We start from the raw sequence: 21,026 nt of genomic DNA, 5'->3' as shown, positions 1-21,026 counted from the left end.
CACTTTGCTGTTAAAATAACTGATAGTTTTCATTTTAAGGTTAACACATCTAGGCTTTTTACAGGTGGGCCTTTCATTCAGTCAGACATTTCCGCAGGGCCGACTACGTGCTAGGCACCAATCATAAAGGACCTCACACACTGCTCATAATTATGTGAAGTAGGCATTATAACCACCACCCCCCCCTTTTACAGGTTAAGGCGGCATTATAACCACCCCCCTTTTACAGGTTAAGGCACAGGTTCAGAGAAGTAAACACAGAACTGGAGTAACAGCGGAGTGTTTCAGCAGGCGCCATTTCCAGCCACAAAGCACTTTCCCACACCACATCCCACAGAGTTTCACTTCCAGGGGCAGTAATGGTAGTACTGCTTGATGGTTAAGAGCAATGGTTTGAGATTAGAGCTGAGTTTGAGTCCCCACTCAGCCATGTGTGTGACCACAGAAGTCACTTAACCCCTCTTGTCCTCAGTTACCTGACCTAGAAAATAAGGTTAATAAAAATGCCTTCCTCATAGGTCTGTTGGGAGGACAAATGACATAAAACACATAAACAGAAAGTCCTATGATAGAGGCCTGGATGGGAGTATTTTGTTTGTGTATCTAACCCCCCACCCCATCCCCTCTTTGGAAGAGTGCCAGGTCCCCAGACTCCTGGTCAGGTGTTCCTTCTGCTCTCTGGATGTAAAATCCAGGAGGGCCCATGACTGGAGAAGGGGAGGTGGTCGAGCAAAAGGACAAGTGATCAATGATCTGGCCATGAAGAGCCTTGAGTGAGAGACATGTGGTCCCTGATTTGGGGAAAGGGATTTGGGGAAAGGGAGGGGGCGGCAGGTGGGCTCCCCAGGGAAACTTCCTGTGCCCCTGGAAGCTCTGAGGGTGGGGGAGGTGAGCATCCTGGGAGGGTCTCCAAGAAAGATGCAACTGAACTGTTTGCGGGGGGGGCGTTTATCAGGTCCTCGAGTCCAATCGGTCGCTGCTCTCGTCCTCTTGGCCGGCTTTTCCCCGCAGAGGGCTCTTGCCGGCCGCGTCTTCCGGGAAGCTGGGGCTGTGAGGTGCGCTGGGAGTAGGCTTACCGAGGGCGCGCGCGGAACACGGTTGCCGCTCGCGCCCTTCCCGGCCGGGTGCGGGAGAACGCGAGGAGTGACCCTAAACCTGTCGCCGGGCTTCACCTTGACGGTTGCGCACCATCCGCCTCTGGCCCGTGGGCCAGCGGCCGCGCGTCCTCCAACCCCCTTTCCCGCAGAGGGGGCGCGGGATCCTAGGCCGATCCAGGCCGGGTTTTGCGGCGGCATGCGCGTGTGCTGATCCCTCGTCTGCGGTTCTCCGCACAGTTGGCGGCGGGAGATCATGGTGCTGGACGAACTGTGGGCCGAGTTCCCTGGCGCCTCTGTGGCTGCCCTGGCCTGCTGCTTCGTTGCAGCGGCCGTGGCCCTGCGCTGGTCAAGTCGTCGGCCGGCGCGGGACGCGGGGGCCAGGGCACGACGCAAACAGCGGGCGGCTCTGGAGACCATGGAGAAGTCGGCGCAGCGCTTCCGCCTCCAGGTGACCGCTGGGGTCCCGTGGTGTGTGTGGGGAGGCACAGGGTGGGGTATCCCTAGCAGCATTTTCAGCCGCACTGGCGCGCGGAGGGGCAGGTGGCGGGCCGCGCAGGTTTTACGTTCGGAACCTCTCTTTGCCCTAATACATTCCATACTCTTTCTGAGGTAGAGCCAAGGGGAGGCTGGGAGACCAAAGGCCATCGCCGCACTGGGTCAAAGAGAGAGGAACTTTGCTCGGTGCCAAAGAATTTCAAGACTTTCATTTATTTATTTTTAAAAAAATGTTTATTATTGAGAGACAGAGAGACAGAGCATGAACATGGGAGGGGCAGAGAGAGGGGGAGACACCGAATCTGAAGCAGGCTCCAGGCTCTGAGCTGTCAGCACAGAGCCCCAAGCGGGGTTTGAACTCACAAACTGAGCCCAAGTCGGACGCCCAACCGACTGAACCACCCAGGTGCCCCTCAAGACTTTTAGAAAGCTAAAATGCAAGCATGAGAACCAATATGATGCTCAGGTTAAGACTTTGTAATCACAGAGTCATGGCCAAGGGAATCCGGAAAGCTCATAGTTTAAAGTCATTGATTTGTGCGTGATGATACTAAGAGAGAGCCAGAAAAGGACTTGCCCAAGTGCAAAGGGGGCTGGGCTGGAATAGAAGTCTCCCCAGCTCCTGCTCTAACCCCTTACAGGCCCCTTTCCTTAAGCAAGTGTAATTCCAGCCCTTCCCTGGGTGATCTGTCAACAAGGTTTTCTCATTCTGGTTCAGCTCAGTGTGTGCATAGGTGCTGGGGAGGGGCCTAGAAGACGAGGCTTTCGCTCAAGGTGTTTGAGACGCTGGACCCAGTTAGAAGTCAAAATGATAAATTCTGGGAGAAGTTCTTATGTACTGTGAGAGGAAAAACTTGCCACGATTGTTTGTGAGGCTTTGTGTTTGATAGGATTCAGATCTGGCAGGTGGGAAAGCATTCCAGGTGACTGGGGACACAGCAGGTGTCAGGAGGATGTGCCTAGGTGGGAGTCAGGGAGGGAGTCACAGAAAATTGCTTTTAGCAGATGCTGTGATTTTAGAGTTGGGTGCAGAGCTGGAACTAGAACCTACACACCCAGTGGTACTCTCCAGCCTCATTCCAGTGGAGGAGAGCAGGGAGGGGATATTAAGTAGGGAGACCAGGCCTTAGGATGCCGGGCCCAGGGTGCAGCCTTGATCACGGTGTCTTTTAGCCGGTATGGATTTACTCCACACCATTTCTGGGCCAGGATATATCATATTTATTTATTTGTTGAAATAAATATGTATCTGGTTCCAGCCTCTATTCCTCAAGCTTGCTGAAAAGCCCACCATCAGTCAGTTTTTAGATGTTCAGTCCACACTGGCCACTGACCCTACTACCTGAGCACAAGTTCTTCACTGAAGTCCTCCTTCTCTGGCTGAGTTCCAAGGTGCCCCACTCAGGGATCCTTGCAGTGACACCCGGCTCACCCTGGAGACCCTCAGCTGCTCCTGAGGCCCGAGTTCTTTAGCAATAGCCCGAACTGCAGCCAGCCGGCAAGAACTGTGCGGGGGCAGCTTCAGCAGTCTGCCCACTGTTCCTGCCTACTGAACTCCCCTCCCAGTCACAAGACACCCACCTGCTGGCAGGGGTGCGACGTGGTAGAAGGGTAGGTCTTCCTCACTTCAGCTCCAAACACCAGCATCTATACAGGTCCCCTCTGGAGCAACCGCCTTTCATTATTTTTTTAGAACCAGATCTTCCAGGGGCACCTGGGTGGCTCAGTCAGTTAAGGGTCAGACTCTTGATTTCAGCTCAGGTCATGATCTCCTGGTTTGTGGGATTGAGCCCCGCATCGGCCTCTGTGCTGATAGTGCGGAGCCTGCTTGGGACTCTCTCCTTCTCTCTATGCTCCTCCCCTGCTTGTTCTCTGTCTCTCGAAATAAATAAATAAACATTAAAAAAAAGAGAGAATAACCAAAATTTCCAGGGTAGAGGTTATGGGCCTGAAATACAAAAAGCTGTTTACATACCCTTGCCAGGGCAAGAGAGCCTGGCTCTTCCAGGTGGGTAAACAGCGAAATGTTTTTCCAGTGACTGTGGAGGAGAAAAGGAGAAGTATCTCAGGAGTCTCATTTGAGCAGTCAGCAAGGGTCTTGATAACAGTAACTCTGAAAGGCCTTGGAGGCAGTTAAGAAGTAGGTGGTTTAGCTGAACTCAATCCCTTGGAACCTTGGGACGAGCTCCTTCCTCTCTCCTGCCCCTAAGGTGCCTTTCTGCTTGGCTCTGGAGTCTCTGGATGATGGGAATGTGGGTTTTGAGGCTGTATAAGCAGCCTTTCTTCTGGGGCTTTTTCAGGCCTGCCCCGAATAGTAAGGGGCAGTGAGGTAAGCAGGGCCCTGGGCAGGCCCCAGGGGAATACAGCAGCAGGTAGTACAGCTCCAGCCTGATAGACTCCTGACAAAGCTAGCTGGGAGCCTAGATACCACCAGTGTTCCCAGGCATTGCTGGAGGAGGGGGAATCCTAATCACCTCCAGAATCATCACAAAATGGTTCACCTCTCTCGACTATAGAGCAACTGGGGAGGGAGGCCTGTTTCTGGTAACTCTCTGTTGACCACGTGAGGCTTAACCTGTAACGACTCTTTGCCCACTTTTTTCCCACCCTGCCCCCTGAATGAGTGTCAATATCCTTTCTAGACTGAATAGAAGAACTACCATCAATAGAATCTCATGGCTGGAAAAGATAAGCCAGAACACCTGCTCATGCCTCTGTGCCTTTGCACTTGTGGTCTTACCTCAAAACAAATTTCTTAACAACCCCTTTTGCCAGAATTCCACTGGTCTTAACAAATGCCACTTCCTTCAACTGGATCTGATGTGTGGTTCCATCTCCTGGCCTTCTCCAAGCCCAGCTTGAAACCTGACTTTAAAACAAAATGATTCAGTAGATGAGTTGAGGGTGAATGTAGTTTTTGTTGAGACCACTATCGGTGGCCTGTGTGACCAAATGGAAAAGATATCTTGAAATAAAACAAAGGTGATAAAAACCATGAGGGAAACTAAAAAAGACATGGAGGATAATGTAGGACAGCTGAAATTAGGACAGTCGGGGACTCAAGGAGAGACAGCTGGAGGAGGGGCAGTGATTCAATGATAGCTATAGTATCCCTCCCTTGAGAAAGAATATGCTACTAGGTGGCCGAATGCTTAGTTACAACTTATTTGTACACTTCCCTGCATTCTCCGTACAAATTTAATTTCCCCTGTGTTTGTAGACTGGCCTCCTGGAGGTGCAGACTTTCTCTGGTGTCTTGTGAAAGAAAAAATGTCTCAGCTGCCTGATAACTAGTTGAAGATTTAAAAATAGCTGTTAGCGGTGCTGTCATCAGCTGTCAACATGGAAGAACATAGGACAGAATTAAAATTTGTGCTAATTTTTTTAAAAATGGAGAGAACCTGCTGATAGCTTCAAGCTGAGGCTCACAGGGACTTCGTGGCACCTTGTAGCAAGGTGGGAAATGGTGGTGACCACACTCTCAGTGGCAAGTCTCCTAGTGTGGTGGGCTCTCAGCTAATTTTTACTTTCTTCCCCATACTCTTAGGCATTTTTTTTTTCATAATGAGCACACTTATGTAATCAGAAAAAAAAAAATAAAGCAATCTTGCTATTTTCAACTCGAAGCGAGAAAGGCAAGGTGTAGTAAGTACTGTGTATATAGCATAGTCCTTTTGTACAAAAATAGAATATATGAAAACAATTACATACATGGTGAGCTTTTCATAAACTTTTTTTTCCCTGTGAGTTTTCATTAGAAACCATTAACTATGGTTTCCTTTTCAGAGAGGGACTGGGCAGGGTGGTCCCAGGGGTAGGGTGAATGTTCATTTTCATTTTGTGTATGTATGTATATATATATATATATATTTTTTTTTTTTCTGGCTGAAAGAGAACTTTTTGTTACTTTTAAATGTACAGAAAACTACAGCGTCTACTTAGCCCAGTTTGGTGGCCAGTGCTTTAGCCTTTGTCTTTTCTAGCCTGGCAATGCGAGCCACCGACTCTGGACCCAGGACGTTGCCTCCCAAGTGGCAGTGGATCTCATCATATCTGTCATTGTAATTGGTCCCGATGGCTTCCACCAGCTTAGTCAGAGCTCCTCTGTCTTCCAAGTTAACCTGTGTGAGGGTGACAGTGGTGCAGGTCTTCCTGTGGACCAGATGCCCCACCTGGCCTTCCCCTTGATGATGCAGTGGGGAACTCCCATCTTACAACACAGGGCAGGCAGGAAGACAACCAGCTGAATGGGATCCACATCATGTGCCATCACTACCAGCTGAGTCTTCTTGTTTTCTGCCAAGATGGTGACACATGAACCCCTGCTCGAAGGACAGGCGGCCTCTTAGTGGGGACATCCCCTTTGCCGGCAGCTTTCTTCTCAGCCTGGACCAACAATCTCTGCTTCTTTTCTTGCTTTGTCTCTGGTCTGTACCTGTGGGCCAGCTTGAGCATCTGAGGAGCTGTTTGGCAGTCTATAAGGCCTGGGTGAACTGGTTAATTGCAGGGGGCAATTTTAGATGCTTGTAGAGTAGTCTTTTGCCACTACAGCTGGATGTAGTGGGGCCATTTGACAAAGCAGGTGAGGTCCCTTTTGGACTGGATGTCCTGTCTGATCCCAAAATTCTTGGGCTTTTTCTCAAACGGGATTGACCACCTTCTCAGCCTCCTGCTTCTTCAGAACAGTAGGGGCTGGGGCCACCTTCTTCCCCTTGGCCTTTTTTCCTTTTGGTATCTTGGATGGCTGGAAGAGAGAGAGCGCTTTCATTTTGTATATGTTTTTAAAACGTGTATCACCAGGGATTATCTAGTGTATGTGGGGAGAGATCACAGCAGTTTGCACATGCTGTTCTTACTGTCTGGAGCATTCTTTGTCCTCACCCCTCTTTGCCAGGCCAACTATACTCTACCTTTCACCTGAGTATCACTTTTCAATAAAGCCTTCCCAATCCCCCAAGGCAGGGTCAGGTGGCCTTTCTTTCTGCTATTTTTTTCTGCTTTGTGGCTCCCTGTATTATATATATATATATATATATATATATATATATATATATATACACACACACACACACACACACACACATTACATTATATGTTTTATATATACATTATATTTATGTATATATAAAATATATATATTATATAAACATTATATTTATGTATATATACAATATATATATTATATATACATTATATTTATGTATATATATACTATATATATTATATTTACATTATATAATATATATAATTATATATATATATAAATATATATAAAATCCCAAGTGAGTATTATATCTGTTTAACAAATTAAGAGAAGCGGGTAGAGCAGTGCCTGGGTGGCTCAGTCAGTTAAGCATCCGACTTCAGCTCAGGTCATGATCTCACGCTTTGTGGGTTCAAGCCCCTCATTGGTCTCTGTGCCCCTCCCCTGCTCATGCTCTGTCTCTCTCTGATTCTCAAAAATGAATAAACGTTAAAAAAATTTTTTTAATAAAAAATAAATTAAGAAAAAGAGAAGGGGGTAGAGTGTTCCTGCTGTTAACTCCTGGGTACAAAGGCTCTGTGGTGGGTGTGTGTGGAGGGTGTGAGTAGGTGGTATCTCATGGAAGGATGTGGAGGAGTCTGACAGGAACACAGCCTGGAAGCACTTCCTGGAACACCTCTGGAACTTGTGGTGTGACAGAGACCTTAAGGAGCAGCCAGTCCTGCTTTGCACTGGCTGGCCTGGCAGGAAGGGTGGGTAGATGGCTTGGGCTTGATAATCGCTAAGGTGGCCCTGTGTGATCCAGGAAAGAAAGGATGGACAGGATGACTAATTGGATCTGGATGCGGGGGAGAGGGGGAGGGAAGGGCCCTGGCCTGTTCTTGCACTCTAACACCTGGATGGACTCAGCGCTTCCCTGCACAAAGGTACGTGGAACAGGAGATGGTGGAAAGTGGGGGAGCAGCGAGCTCAGGGAGAAGGACACAAGGGTGGGCGGCAATGGGAATAGCCCCTGAGCACCAGAGCTCAGTTGGGTCAGGCTGGGTGGAGGGTCAGGAGGCCGTGGGTTAGGTGGAGAACCTGGAGTGGAAGCCACGAGAAGGATTCACTTCTCCCAGCATTAGGGAGGGAAGAAGAGGTACCCAGAAGAACGTGTCTCTTCCCACATCTGGCTCCTTCTCATCCTTCAAATCACACAAAGAAATGTCACCTCCTCAGAGAGGCCTGACCATCCCATCTGAGTCAGTCATCTCTTATTTCCATCACAGCAGCTGTTCTTGTGTTCTCATACTTCCCATGATCTGTCCATTATTTGTTAACTTGTTTGTTTTCTTGAATGTAGGCTCTGAAAGCAGGGACTTGTCTGTCTTGGTTAAGTCTAAATTCATAGCCCTTAACGTAGTCCCTGGCACATAGTAGGTACTCAGAACATGTTTGTTGACTAACTGAATAAATGGATGACAAGTAGCAGAGAAACAGGAGAAAAACCAGGGAGGGTAGTATCTCCATGCCCAGGAGGCAATTGAAGAGAGCTGGTATGTGGTCTCAATAGCTTTGAATACCTCAGTGAGACATGGAGCAAATATCAGAGTGGAGTATCTCTTGGATTTGTCACCAGGAGGTCCCTGGTGACCTTGGCAAGAGCAGAGGAGAGTGGGGGTGGAAAGTGGTGGCTGTGATTCAGAGACCCTCTCTCTGACCGTGTTTACTAATTGCCTCAATACCTTTGAGGAGGGAGCAAGCTGGGTTTTCAGGCAACGGCTGACCCCAGAGACTGGGAGCCTTCAAGGTCTGGCAGTCAGGTGTGCGATCAAATGTCCCTCCTCCTTGAGAGATCTTCTCTGACCACCCTCTACCTACCTGTGTGCCACCCACTCACCACACCAGGTTTTATTTTCTTCAAGTTATTTCTTACTATCTCAAATTCTTGTTTACTTATTAATTACATGCTTGCTTCCCAAAGCATGGACGTGCCTTTTTTGTTCACTGTTGGATCCCCAGGCCTAGTATGGTGCTTGGTAATATGTATCTGGAATGAATGAAAAACTCCTCTCTTTTAGGTGTGAGCCTCTAGCTACAGCCCCAACCACCCAGGATAGTGTCTTCTTTTTCTCATCTCCCTTGCCAGGGATTGAGTGGTTAGGTGCAGGTGGACAGCCAGTGGACAGCCTATGCTGAGTGGGCGGAGAACTATAGTTTACCTGTATGGTCCTAGGTGATGCACTTAGCCACTTGGTGCCTTAATTCCTTCCTTCCTTCCTTCCTTCCTTCCTTCCTTCCTTCCTTCCTCCCTTTTTTTTTTTTTAAGTTTATTTATTATTTATTTTGGGAGAGACAGAGACAGAGTGAGGGAGGGACAGAGAGGGAGGGAGACAGAGAATCCCAAGTAGGCTCCACCCTGCCAGCATGGAGCCTGACACAGGGCTGGAACTCATGGAACTCACAAAACCATGAGATCAGGACCTGAGCCGAAACCAAGAGTCAGACGCTTATACTGACTGAGCCACTTAGGCGCTCCGGTGCCTCAGTTTCTTTATCTGTGCGATGGGAATGGTAGCAAGATTTAGTCAGAACAGAGTGCAGCAGCATGGTGCAGTTGGCAGCTGTCAGTGGTGGTAGTTCGTAATGGTTTAATAATCATACTGGGCATGGCCTCTCCCAGGGCACCCCGTCTGATAACCTCCTAGAAGAGGTATATCTGTCCTGTCCATAGGTGACAAGTGCCTGCCTAGGCTGGGCCACAGTTTCTGGTCTCAGAGCTGCAGGTGGGCATGTCTGTCGTGGATTGGCATGTGACAGTTAGCATCTGCTTTGGCAGGTGTGGGGACTTAGGGGCATGGGCCGCAAGTGTCAGCTGTAGGCACTTGAGGCCTGTGGGGTAAGGGGGTACTTATAGGAGGTGTCTCCCCAGAACCCCGACCTGGACTCAGAGGCACTGCTGGCCCTGCCCCTGACTCAGCTGGTGCAGAAGTTACAACGAGGGGAGCTGTCCCCGGAGGCTGCACTCTTCACCTACGTAGGAAAGGTAAGGCCCTAGTAGGAAAGGTAAGGCCCTAGGCTGGGGATTGCCTGGATCCTTCCTCTCTCTGCAAAGGCTGGGGGGAAAACCTGGCCTGGAGTTACTCTCTCTGGGGACCAGGGTGGGGCCACAGTGCCAGGGGCTGCCAGGAGCTGTGTGCATGAGAAAAAGAGAGAGAGAGAGAGAGAGATTGAGAGAGAGGGAGAGGCAGGCTGACTTTGTGTGTGTGTTGGTGAGAGGGCAACACTGAGCATCTTGTCTTAGCTAAAAGCCTGGCTTTCAGCCCAGACTTCCCTCTCGCTCCCGCCTCCACCCCATCCGTCACCAAATGTGGTCTGTTCTCTTTCTATAGCTCTCTCTGGCCCATCCCCTTGTCCCCATTCTCCCGTCCCCCACAGCCACCCTGGTCTGCCACCACCATCTCCCTCCAGGGTGGGGCCCCAGCCTCCTGGCCAGATTCCCTCTCAGGTCTCCAGTTCTTTAGATTCTGCTCTTCTGCTCCTTTTCAGTCTCTGGCATCCTGTCTGGTCAAGGCCTTCTGGAGTGTGGGCATCAATAGCTCAGCTGCCTACGGTTCCCTGGCACCCAGAGCCTGCCACACTGTGCACTGTGGGATTCCCTTTACCTGGAAGCCTCTTCTCCCTCTTCTCTTCTCCCTCTTCTTTGCCCCTCTTGGGGCAACAGGCACTGCTGGCTGAACCTTCAGGGCTCAGAGAAAGAGGCTGTCTTCCAGGGAGCCTCTCCTGACCCTCCCCAGCCTGAGTTAGGGTTCCCTCTTCAGTGGTCTTTCTTTCTTTTCTTTTTTAAAATGTTTATTTATTTATTTTGAGAGAGAGAGAAAGAAGGAGGAGGAGGAGGAGGAGGAGGAGGAGGAGAAGAAGAAGAAGAAGAAGAAGAAGAAGAAGAAGAAGAAGAAGAAGAAGGAGGGAAGAGGGGCAGAGAGAGAGGGAGAGAGAATCCTAAGCAGGCTCCATGCTCAGCACGGAGCTTGATGTGGGGTTTGATCCCATGACTGTGAGATCATGACCTGAGCTGAAATCAAGAGTTGGATACTTAACCGACTGAGCCACCCGGGTGCCTCTCTTTCTAACATTCTAACACATTTTCTCATGGCATCCTAGGGCTTGTCTTATCCTTTGCTTTCCCCTGTGGCTCCTTGTGGGCAGAGCTTGTCTCATTTGTCTTTGTACTTGGTGCTGAATACTTACTGGCTTTCATACAGTAAGTGTTCAAGGAATGTGTTTGAAATGAAATGAAAGAAAAAGAATTGTGCTTTGTGAGTTGACTTGTGTGTAATTTCTTGAAACAGAGTGTGTGACAGTGGGTATGACCACTAGGCAGGTGGACATGCATGCCGGGTGACTGATGGGTGTGTGACAGTGGTGTGAGTGCAGCAGAGAGTGAGGGAGATTGGCTGTATGGGGAGAGAGGACTGTATGCAGACCCCCGCACTGGCTGTGCCGGGGGGACACAGGCAGTCTTGACAGACTGTGCTGCGTCTCCTCTGTCAATGCCCCTGAAAAGTTGCTGCCCTTCGTAATCACCCACAAGTGAGCATTCTCGTCACAGATTGGCCTCTTCCCTGCCTGCCTTGGGTAGCCTGGAGACCGATTTCATGTGCCAAGTTGTGGCAATGGGACCCACACCCATTTTCCTCAGATGTTTCACAGGGACAGGAGTATTTACTGAAAGCTGTGTATCATTTTGCCCTGGTCTATCCCTCCCATAGGGCCTTGTGGAATGTGGTTTGAGGGCTATGGAAAGACCCCATGGCAGATGGCTACTGTTAGTGCATTGTTCCTTTTAGGCAGGCTGCCATCCCTTTAAGTGATTGGTATTAGTCAGTCACTCCTCTATGTGACTTCATGATCAGATTCAAGAGTTTCTGGGAAAGGGGAGAGTTAGCTGGGGCAGGTGTGGGCCAGGCCTGGGGCAGGAGAGAACATGCTGGCCTCTGGGAGGCTGGAACCTGGCTCTAGTCCCGCTCTGTGCTGACTCCCGGTGTGGGCTGAGATGGGGATCTGCCCCTATCTGGTTCCTCCTGACTGCTTCACAGGCAGAGATGTACCTTAGGGGAGGAGGTGGAGCGGCCAGAGGTCATCTTCCTCCCAGCTCATCCCCTCTGGGGAGCATCTGAGGCCAGTGTCTTGCTCCTTTGCGTGCCTTGTTTGTGCCCTGGCCCTGGAGTTACTCTCTCTGTCTTTGGGTTGAGGCCAGAGACTGCCAGGGTGAGGTTGGGACTAGAGGTCCCCAGTGAGATGGGTGGTGGGCCCTAAGTTATTCTCTGCCCTCCTGGCTCCGGGCCATGTTGCTGGTTTTTCCCTGGGTATACTTTAAAAGGCCAATTTCATGTTATGTATATTCTACCACAATTTTTCTTTTTTTTTTTTTTAAAAAAGGCCAATCTCACTTTGCCTTGTGTCCATTTCTCCCTCTTCCAGGCCTGGGAAGTAAACAAAGAGACCAACTGTGTGACCACCTACCTGGCAGACTGTGAGACTCAGCTGTCCCAGGCCCCAAAGCGGGGCCTGCTCTATGGAGTCCCTGTGAGCCTCAAGGAGTGCTTCAGCTACAAGGTATGCCCTTGCCTCACATCAGGCTTCAATCCCCACCCCTGCCCCTGCCAGCCATGTCTGCATCCTGGGTTACCCTGGGCCCTCAGAGGAAGTATCAGGTCCAGAGGCCTTGAGAGGGACCATGGGTGTGCTCTGCCTTGGCCTGTGAGATGGCAGTAAGAGTGGACCCTCTGCTGAAGGGCCCCTGATCCATCAGCTGTACACCTCTTGGCGCCTATCCTTCCCTCTAGGGCCAGGATTCAACACTGGGCTTGAGCCTGAACGAGAGCATGCCTGCAGAGTGTGACAGTGTGGTGGTGCAGGTGCTGAAGCTACAGGGCGCTGTGCCCTTCGTGCACACCAACATCCCTCAGTCCATGTTCAGGTTGGATTGGGTGCCGGGTGGGGGCAGGGGCATTGGCACCAGTGTGACCTGAGCTGACCCTTTCTTGCTTCCCCCAGCTATGACTGCAGTAATCCCCTCTTTGGCCAGACCTTGAACCCACTGAAGTCCTCTAAGAGCCCAGGTGGCTCCTCTGGGGGTGAAGGGGCCCTCATTGCGGGTGGAGGCTCCCCCCTGGGCTTAGGTACTGACATCGGAGGCAGTATCCGCTTTCCCTCCTCCTTCTGTGGCATCTGTGGCCTCAAGCCCACGGGAAACCGCATCAGGTATGGTGTGGGTGGTGGGTGGAGGGAGCTCCTGGATCTCTTGCTCTATGATCTTGGCCTAGCTCTCAACCTCTCTAGGCCCCAGGCAAGGATTTCCTCACTCTGGGGTTTTCCTGGGAGGGAATGTCACAGCACCATTGGTGTTGGTTCCTACTTTCTAAAGTGGTGAGAGTTCTAAGCTGCTGTATGGGTTTGAGGTTGGGCAGAGGGTGACCATTTCCTGTTTCCAACATTTTGTGTTTCTTATCCAGCAAGAGTGGCCTGAAGGGCTGTGTCTATGGACAGGTAGCAGGTGAGGTCTGGGGTTCCCTCAGTGCCCTGGTGGAGGGGGGTCTGCCTGATCCAGTTCTACCCTGCATCTCCTGGGGGCAGTGTTTGGCTCCCAGCCTGGTCTAGGTGGGAGTTCCTACTTCCATGTCTCTGCTCACACTCCTAGGCCATGTCCCAGCCCTTGCTTGTGCCCCAGAGCCCATTAGGGTAGGGTGATCTTTTTCCTTCCCCTCCCTGCCCCACAGTGCAAATGTCAGTTGGCCCCATGGCCCGGGATGTGGAAAGCCTAGCACTGTGCCTGCGAGCGCTACTGTGTGAGGACATGTTCCGCTTGGACGCTGCCGTGCCCCCGCTGCCCTTCAAGGAGGAGGTGAGCAGGGTTGGGGGGCATGGGGTTGAATTTGGTTATCACTGGTGCTCCTGAGCCCAGAGAGCAGCCCCTTGGCATTGTGGATAGGGGTTGGAGGTTCTGTTTCCTGAAACCCACCCTCAAGGGTCTGCAGCCAGGGTCAACTTCTCTGCAGTCAGCCACCAGATGGAGCTCTTGCCTGCATGTGGAGACCCTGAAGCTTCCAAACTGGCCTGGTGGGGTGGGGCCTCTGCTGAGGAAAGGCCCCCCCTTCTGACCCCAGCCTCTTCTGCAGTCATCGAGAAACAGGAGACGCATCTCAGAGAACAACTTGAGGGAGAACTTGGGTGTTTCTTGGTAGGCAGAATATCTGGACTTGGTGGGGTGAGTTCCTGCTCCTTGACAGAAGATATTCTAACAACCCAGTGGTTCATGAACCCCTTTCTGAAAGGGAGGAAAGGAGGAGGTGAGGTCCCTTTTATGAGGTCTGGAACAAATTATCATGGGAGCCAGGACTTGCATTCTTGAAACAGGCAGTGGAGGGCCTTGGCTCAGGATGCCTGGGTTCTGGACCTAGTGTTGTCAGTATGTACTGGGCCTGTTTGCCCGTCTTCCTATCAACACCTAAAGCCTCAGTTTCATCATATGACCAGTGGGAACCCTCATCCTTGCTGGGCCCCTCCTGCAGAGTCATTGTGAAGGTGTTTTGTGAAAGGGTCAGAGGCAGAAAGGGCTGGCCTCTCAGACAGTCATTTTCCGGGGATCCAGGCTGCAGCTTCTCAGCTGTGTTTGGGGCTGAGTAGCTTCTAAGATCCCTAGGAGCCCTACTTTGGGCTGCCCTCTCTTGACCTGATTCTGACTCCTGTGTTTGCCCCCAGGTCTACACAAGCTCTCGGCCCCTGCGTGTGGGGTATTATGAGACCGACAACTATACCACACCAACCCCGGCCATGAAGCGGGCCCTGCTGGAGACGAAGCAGAGCCTGGAGGCTGCTGGCCACACGGTATGGCTGTGGGAACCTGGAAGTCCTGGTGTGGCCCCTCCTTCGGGAAACGTTCCTGGTACCCATGGCTGCCGCCTGTCCCTGGCATCCTCTCACCCTGATTATTCTGTGGTTGGGATGGGAACTGTGTTCCTGTGGGACCATAGATAGAGGGCTGATCGTATTAATTAGGTTAAGTGATTGGTGATGAACTCAGCCCTGTGCTGGGGATGTGTGAGTGCTATATGGGAGGCTCTCATCAACTACAAACAGTGGTGCACAACTGTCCAGAGATTCCCACCATCCCAGGGTGGTGAGCCAATGGGCTCTACTCTGCTTATCTGAGACAAGTTAGTTCATGTATGGCTTGGCTTGACTTCTCTCATGGTAATGCATTTTAAGGGAGTTTTCATGGGTCAGTAAGGCTGCCTTTGTGGCTCCAGGGGGTGCTACCATGCAGGCAGGATTGGTCCAGTCCATCCTCAGGGCCTCCTGGGAAGCATGGGGGTTGTGGCAGTCAAGGGTTTTTAGGTGTGGGGGCCTTATACTCCTTAATCTTGCAGCTGATCCCCTTCCTGCCAAGCAATATACCCCATGCTCTGGAGATCCTCTCAACAGGTGGGCTGTTCAGTGATGGTGGCCACAGCTTCCTACAGAACTTGTGAGTGATGTGGACTTTGGGGTCTGGGGTGGGGACATTAGACCCAGAGAGAGCAATGGGTTCTGTTACTCCCAGTGTGGGCCAATCTGGCAGAAAATGGGAGACAGGCCTCAGCTGAACACAAAGAAGCTCTGAGAATTCTGGGCAGGGACCTCTCTGCCCCTCTAATTGTGCAGACTGAGCCTGGAGATCCTTTGCCAGGGAGACTTTAGAAAGGTACTGGCTCAAGGGGAGGCTGGATTGAGCAGAGCTTAATTGATGGGAGCTCATTGGGAGGTAGGAGGTGGTCAGGGGAGTTGCTTGTCTATTTGGGGAAGATTGGGAGACAAGGGCAGGATGAAACAGGAAGAGAGACATCTAGACATCATGCTGTGACTCCAGGCTCTTCTGACTTGAGCCAAGTCTGCCTTTTCAGTAGTTTTCTCTTCTGTAGAGTAGGAGTGGGTGGGTTGGGCCAGGCCTACTTTAAGGGACTTTATTTTTTATTTTTTATTTATTTTTGAGACAGAGACAGAGCATGAATGGGGGAGGGTCAGAGAGAGAGGGAGACATAGAATCCGAAGCAGGCTCCAGGCTCTGGGCTGTTAGCACAGAGCCCGACTTGGGACTCGAAGTCATGGACCATGAGATCATGACCTGAGCTGAAGTCGGACGCTTAACTGACTGAGCCACCCAGGTACCCCACTACTTTAAGGGACTTTAAAGAGCTCATGTTTAGAGAAGCCTTTGGTCCTTAAGGGTTGATAGGAGTGGAAGATAGATCTGTGAAGGTGCCTCCTGGTCATGTGCCTGGGCTGACTTGACTTCCTCTCGTAGCTGAGTATGGTCCAGTCTTCAGCAGAAGGGGCTGCTCCTCACTCTGGCCCTGGGAATGAACCCTTAGGATCAGCCTCCTGAGACCTTTCCCTGAACTCTAGAGCTAGAGACAGCCTCAGAAACAAGAGTCATGACGGCTCCGCTTATACCTCTAGGCTGGCATCAGCATTTACAGGGGATACTCTCAGTGCCAAGCCCTGGCCAGGAAGCTATTGCCCTCATTGAGTCCTTATTGCTTTAAGCTGAGTTTGCCAGGGAGGGAGACACAGAGTCCTGCCTTGGGGAACTCCAGTGTGGAGTGGAGTCCAGGCATCCCAGTGATCAGCAGAAACAAGTCACGTGTTTAAAAGGAGGCAGATAAGGGTGTCTGGCTGGCTCAGTCTGTAGAGCATCTCGGGGTTGCCTGATCTCAGGGTTGTGGTTCTGAGCCCCATGTTGAGTGTAGAGATTAAAGAAAAAAAAAAGAAAGAAAAATCTTTTAAAAAATAAATAAAAGGAGGCAGGTGAAGGGGTTGGAGACCAGTGGTTACCAGAGTCTGTTGAAGAGAGAGTCTAGAAGGTATCACCGAAGAGATGACACTGAGTAGGGAGTGCTGGACTGGACCCAAGCCAGGAGGGAGGCCTGGGGAGGAAATGCTGAACTGGACCCTTTGTCTCCCAGCAAAGGTGATTTTGTGGACCCCTGCTTGGGAGACCTGATCTCAGTTCTGAAGATACCCAGGTGTTTGAAAGGACTGCTGGCTTTCCTGCTAAAGCCTCTGGTGAGGGCACAAGGAGTGGAGGGTTGGGGTGGGCTGGCAGGGGGCCTCTGGGGCTCTTCCCCTCTCGCCTTAGCCTCTCTTGGTTTGGGTGAGCATGGCCTCCTCTTCTCTCCAACCCCCACCTATACTCCTCACCCCATGCCCTGCAATCTTCAGCCAGCCTGTGTGCTAAAAGAGGTGCTGACCTGGGACCTGGGGGAAGGGACAGAAGGAAAAGAGGCACAGGTGGCTTGGCTGCACTCAGCCCAAAGCTGAGTCACTAACACTGTGTTTGTCCTTTGGCAGTTCCCGAGGATGGCAGCCTTTCTTGGCAGTATGAAGTCCCGGTAAGGACATTTCCTATGCCTAGATCCCACCCCCTCTTCCCCTGACCTGGGGTTAAGTGGTTTCTGACAGGAAGAGATGAGGGAAGTAGCTTCTGAGGTGGAAGTGGCCCAGCCAGGGTGGCAACCTCTGTGGCTTTCAGATGGGACCTTGAAGTTTGCCTTCTCAGGGTCCAGGTCTGGCTAGAGAGGAGGAGCCTGAAAGGGATCACGGAAGGATGGGTTGGAGAGGAGAAGACCTGGCTATGCATGGGTAGAAAGGACCAGTAAGGAAGCATGTTGAGGCACAGGGGAGAGGGGGCTACTTGGGAACCTGTGAGAGACGCTGCTCTTGGAGGTCTGACATGAACTGAGCTTCACTGGGTCCTGCCTGCCCCTTAGTGCCTCGGGTGGGAAAAGGGCATAAATGGCCTTATTTTTAGGCCCTGACATCCTCTGGACTTGCCCCTTCTCTCACTGCCAGGCATTTAGGACCTTTGGCAGCTCTGGCCTCTCTTGTGTACTAAGGGTAGTTGGGAATCAGGCCTGATATGGTCCTGGCTGTGCTGTGAAGTCACTAAGTGGCATAGCCTAAGTCCCTCTTGGGGCCTGATTTTCTCAGCAGGACATGAACTTAGGGATTTGAAATTCTCCCTTGTATTGCATCTGCCTCAGAGCTCCCATAGTTGAGAAGCGCCCATGGAGGATTGAGATCTGGGGCGGGGGGGGGGTGTTAGGAGTAGGAGTCTGATGTTGCAAATCCCCATGGCCAGTGACCTCGTTCCCTCTGCCTAGGTCGGCTGGAAAGCTCTGGGAACTGCAGTACGAGATTGAGGTGAGGTCAGAGCCCCTAGAGTGGAGTAGGGTGGGGGATGGGGTAGAGTTAGACAGGACACCTACTAGTGGGCTCTCTTGGCCACTGATCCCTCTGGTCCCCTGGAGTAGCCTGTCATTCCCCCTTTTGCTCCCTGGACTGGTCTGTGATCCTCACTTGCCTAGGTGCTCATCCTTAGGGACTGGGTCAGTCAGCTCCTGTCCTGGCTGCCTCTTTGCCCCCACTGGTGCTGTCTGGCACTACGTGGCCCCACCCTGGCAGGAAAAATGATGTTTATGATTCGTGTGGGAGGTGGAGCAACTGATGCTGCCTGAGAGTGGCCATGCCTGTGTGCCCCAAGGACCTCCATCCCTTCCAGGCTTAGTCCAGATCCAGGGGCAGGTGCTGGGGCCCGAGCCACCCTGGCCACAGTCCCTTCATTAGAGAGTCTCTGTGATGGGCTGGGTCCAAGGGCTCCTGCTGGCATCCTCCCCAGGTGTACCGCAACTCTGTGATTGCCCAGTGGAGAGCACTGGACCTGGATGTGTTGCTCACCCCCATGCTGGGCCCTGCTCTGAACCTGAATGCTCCCGGCAGGGCCACAGGTGAGGCCTGCTGCCCCACCACACCCCTGACACTCCCACCTGCCTTTCCTCCTCTGGAAGTTCGGCCCAGTGTCCAGAAGGCTGCTGGGAAGTAGAAGAGGAGACTTAGGGGAGGGCTACACCCCTTGGGGAGGGCCCTGCCCTTGGGGAGCTCACAGTCTGGCTGGAGAGATGGGAGTCATGTGGGATGTCCTGGGTGGGAATGAGCTCCCTGTTCACAGCACTACTGAAGTTGGTGATCTTGAGTTACAGAGTCTATGGTTTGGGGAGGTGGCGTTTAAAGTCCAGGTGGGATTTAGATAAGCCAAGAAAATAGGGACAACATTCCAGGTGGGGAAGCTTCATGGGCAAGGGCACAGGGCAAGCCCCAGCAGGTTCTCCAGCCTACCTTGAATCTGGATTCCTGAGCTTTGTCACTCACCTGAATCTCTGTGGCCCTGGGAGAGAGCCCCTCTCTGTCTGTGGAGGCAGGGTGCCATTTCCCGGGATGAAAGGCTGGGGTACAGAGAAGACGGTTGGCATTGAAGGTCGCCTGGCCTGCTGTAGCCGCTTGTGTTGTGTTACAGCGGCTGTCAGCTACACTCTGCTCTACAACTGCCTGGACTTCCCAGCGGGGGTGGTGCCTGTCACCACAGTGACCGCTGAGGACGAGGCTCAGATGGAACATTACAGGGGCTACTTTGGAGATATCTGGGACAAGGCGCTACAGAAGGTGAGGCCACAGGGCCTGGCTTGGCCCCCAGGGTCCCCCTTCCCCTGGACTCCCACCCGCACCCCAATGCTGGCTGCTGTGAAGGAAGCAGCATAAGTGCATGTAGTCCTTGCCTGCATTTTTTTTCCTTTTCTTTTTTAAGTAAGCTCTACATCCAATCTGGGGCTCGAACTCATGACCCCAGGATCAAGAGTCACATACTCTACTGACTGAGCCAGCCAGGCACCCCCTCGCTCACCTTTCTTCATGAGAGAACCTGAAGGACAGCAGCCCGGCCCTGCCATGCTGCCCCTCCTCTCCAGCTGGGGTGCTTTCTGGTCCATCGCGGGGTCTTGCCTCCTCTACCTCCCATCCTGATACCTGTGTCCCTCACAGGCCGTGAAGAAGAGCGTGGGGCTGCCTGTGGCCGTGCAGTGTGTGGCTCTGCCCTGGCAAGAAGAGTTGTGTCTGCGGTTCATGCGGGAGGTGGAGCGACTGATGACCCCTGAAAAACAGCCATCCTGACTGCCACCCACTGGGCTCTGGGGACCTGAGATCCACTCGATCTGTGCCCAGCCTAGTCTGGGCACAGCTGCCACCCTGTGAGGAAATGTTCAGCCTGGGCCAGAGGCTTCCATGTACCCCTCCCCTGATCTTCTACAAGAAGCACAGACGCCCTGAGTCTGGACCTTGCCCTGCCTTCTGATCCCTCCCTCTGCCCTGACATGCCCACCACATGGCAGGCAGTGGGTGTGACATGGGCAAAAGCCCACTAACAGTCAAGAAATGTTTCTAGTCTGTATGCTCTCTGGCCATCATTGTCAGGGCATTGGGGGTTGAGCCCTACTCCAGCCTCGGCAATCTCATGGTTCCCATCCCCCACAGGAGGGACACAGCCTTCTCACCTCACCCATCCCCCTGTCCCCTCACTTAGACAAAGCCCTACTTTGCTAAGCATTGCCCTTCTCTTCTTCTTTCCTTTGCTCCTTCCCTCTCCAAGGATGCCCTTTCTGCTCCTCTACCATTAAATCCTTCGAGGCCCAGCTCAGATCCCTCTTTCCCAAGAAGGCCTTCCCTCCTTCCTCTGAGCCCTGGACTAGGTGGACTGTTTCTTCCCAGTCTGTTCTCTGTGGTGAGCATCTGTGGGTGGGTTTGCTTCCCTTAGTACACTGGTTCTCCTTGACAGGAGGGACCCTAATGCTGTATCTTTGTCCTCAGCGGCCAGCAAAGGGCTGGGCATAGGGCAGCAGGGAGTCTGGAGGGCTGGCCCTGAGCTGGCTCTGTTGTGGGGAGGGGGCCCATAGGCCTCGAGAAGAGAGCATGAGACAAGGCGATCTGGTAGCACTCACAGGGCTGGCCAAGGACTGGATTGTTCTAGGAAGGCTTCCTGAAGGAGGAAGACATGTATTGAGTGTAGAAGGTTTCCAGAAGCTGAGATGGGGATGAGGACATCCGAGGGATAAGGAGCCACACACCCAAAAGACCACGATGAGTTTGGTAGATGGAGGTATTGAATGGGTATAGGAGAGGCAGCAGAGATACAGGTGGGGGCCAGATCAAGGTGGACTTTGGGGGTTAGTTCAGGAATTTGACTTCTGTCTCAAGGGCAATGGGGAGCTCTTAAAGGATCACACAGATGCAGCAAAGAGCACAGACTTGGGGGACAGAGCCTGGAGAGGGATAAGGAGGCTGCTTCATGATCCTAATCTGAGGAAGGGAGCCTGAGGCCTGAGCTAGGGCTGTGGCCTAGGGGTAGGCAGAGAGGTGGTTTGGGAATTGACAGTTGGGTTAGAAGTGAGCTGTCTCAGCTCAGTCTCACCTCTGCCCAATCTGCCAGCCCACCTTTTACAGGACTGCATTGCCTGGCGAGTGGGCAACTAGTCTATGACTAGTCTGGGGACTTCCTGGCCCCGCTAAGCAGAGCTCACTCTTCCCTGGCCCCAGCTCTAACTCCC

The 21,026-nt window shown here is 52.1% G+C and overlaps 1 protein-coding gene across 1 annotated transcript; it reads left to right on the top strand.

Annotated features, from left to right (window-relative positions):
- The first annotated feature begins 1,046 nt into the window (after positions 1-1,046).
- LOC132673221 (fatty-acid amide hydrolase 1) lies at positions 1,047-19,873 on the top strand. The gene is made up of 15 exons (XM_060625687.3): positions 1,047-1,545; positions 9,488-9,601; positions 12,037-12,171; positions 12,402-12,535; positions 12,613-12,819; positions 13,071-13,111; positions 13,335-13,459; positions 14,317-14,442; positions 14,985-15,082; positions 16,560-16,659; positions 16,945-16,985; positions 17,757-17,796; positions 18,272-18,380; positions 18,947-19,092; positions 19,468-19,873. The coding sequence occupies exons 1-15, from the start codon at positions 1,351-1,353 to the stop codon at positions 19,594-19,596; spliced, it is 1,740 nt and encodes a 579-aa protein (XP_060481670.1). The 5' UTR covers positions 1,047-1,350; the 3' UTR covers positions 19,597-19,873.
- Positions 19,874-21,026: the final 1,153 nt, after the last annotated feature.

Source organism: Panthera onca, chromosome C1 (genome assembly GCF_046562875.1).
Source record: "Panthera onca isolate mPanOnc1 chromosome C1, mPanOnc1 haplotype 2, whole genome shotgun sequence".
In the NCBI taxonomy this organism is placed as follows: domain Eukaryota; kingdom Metazoa; phylum Chordata; class Mammalia; order Carnivora; family Felidae; genus Panthera; species Panthera onca.
The sequence above is the reverse complement of the archived record's forward strand: the minus strand, read 5'-3'. Positions and strand labels throughout refer to the sequence as shown.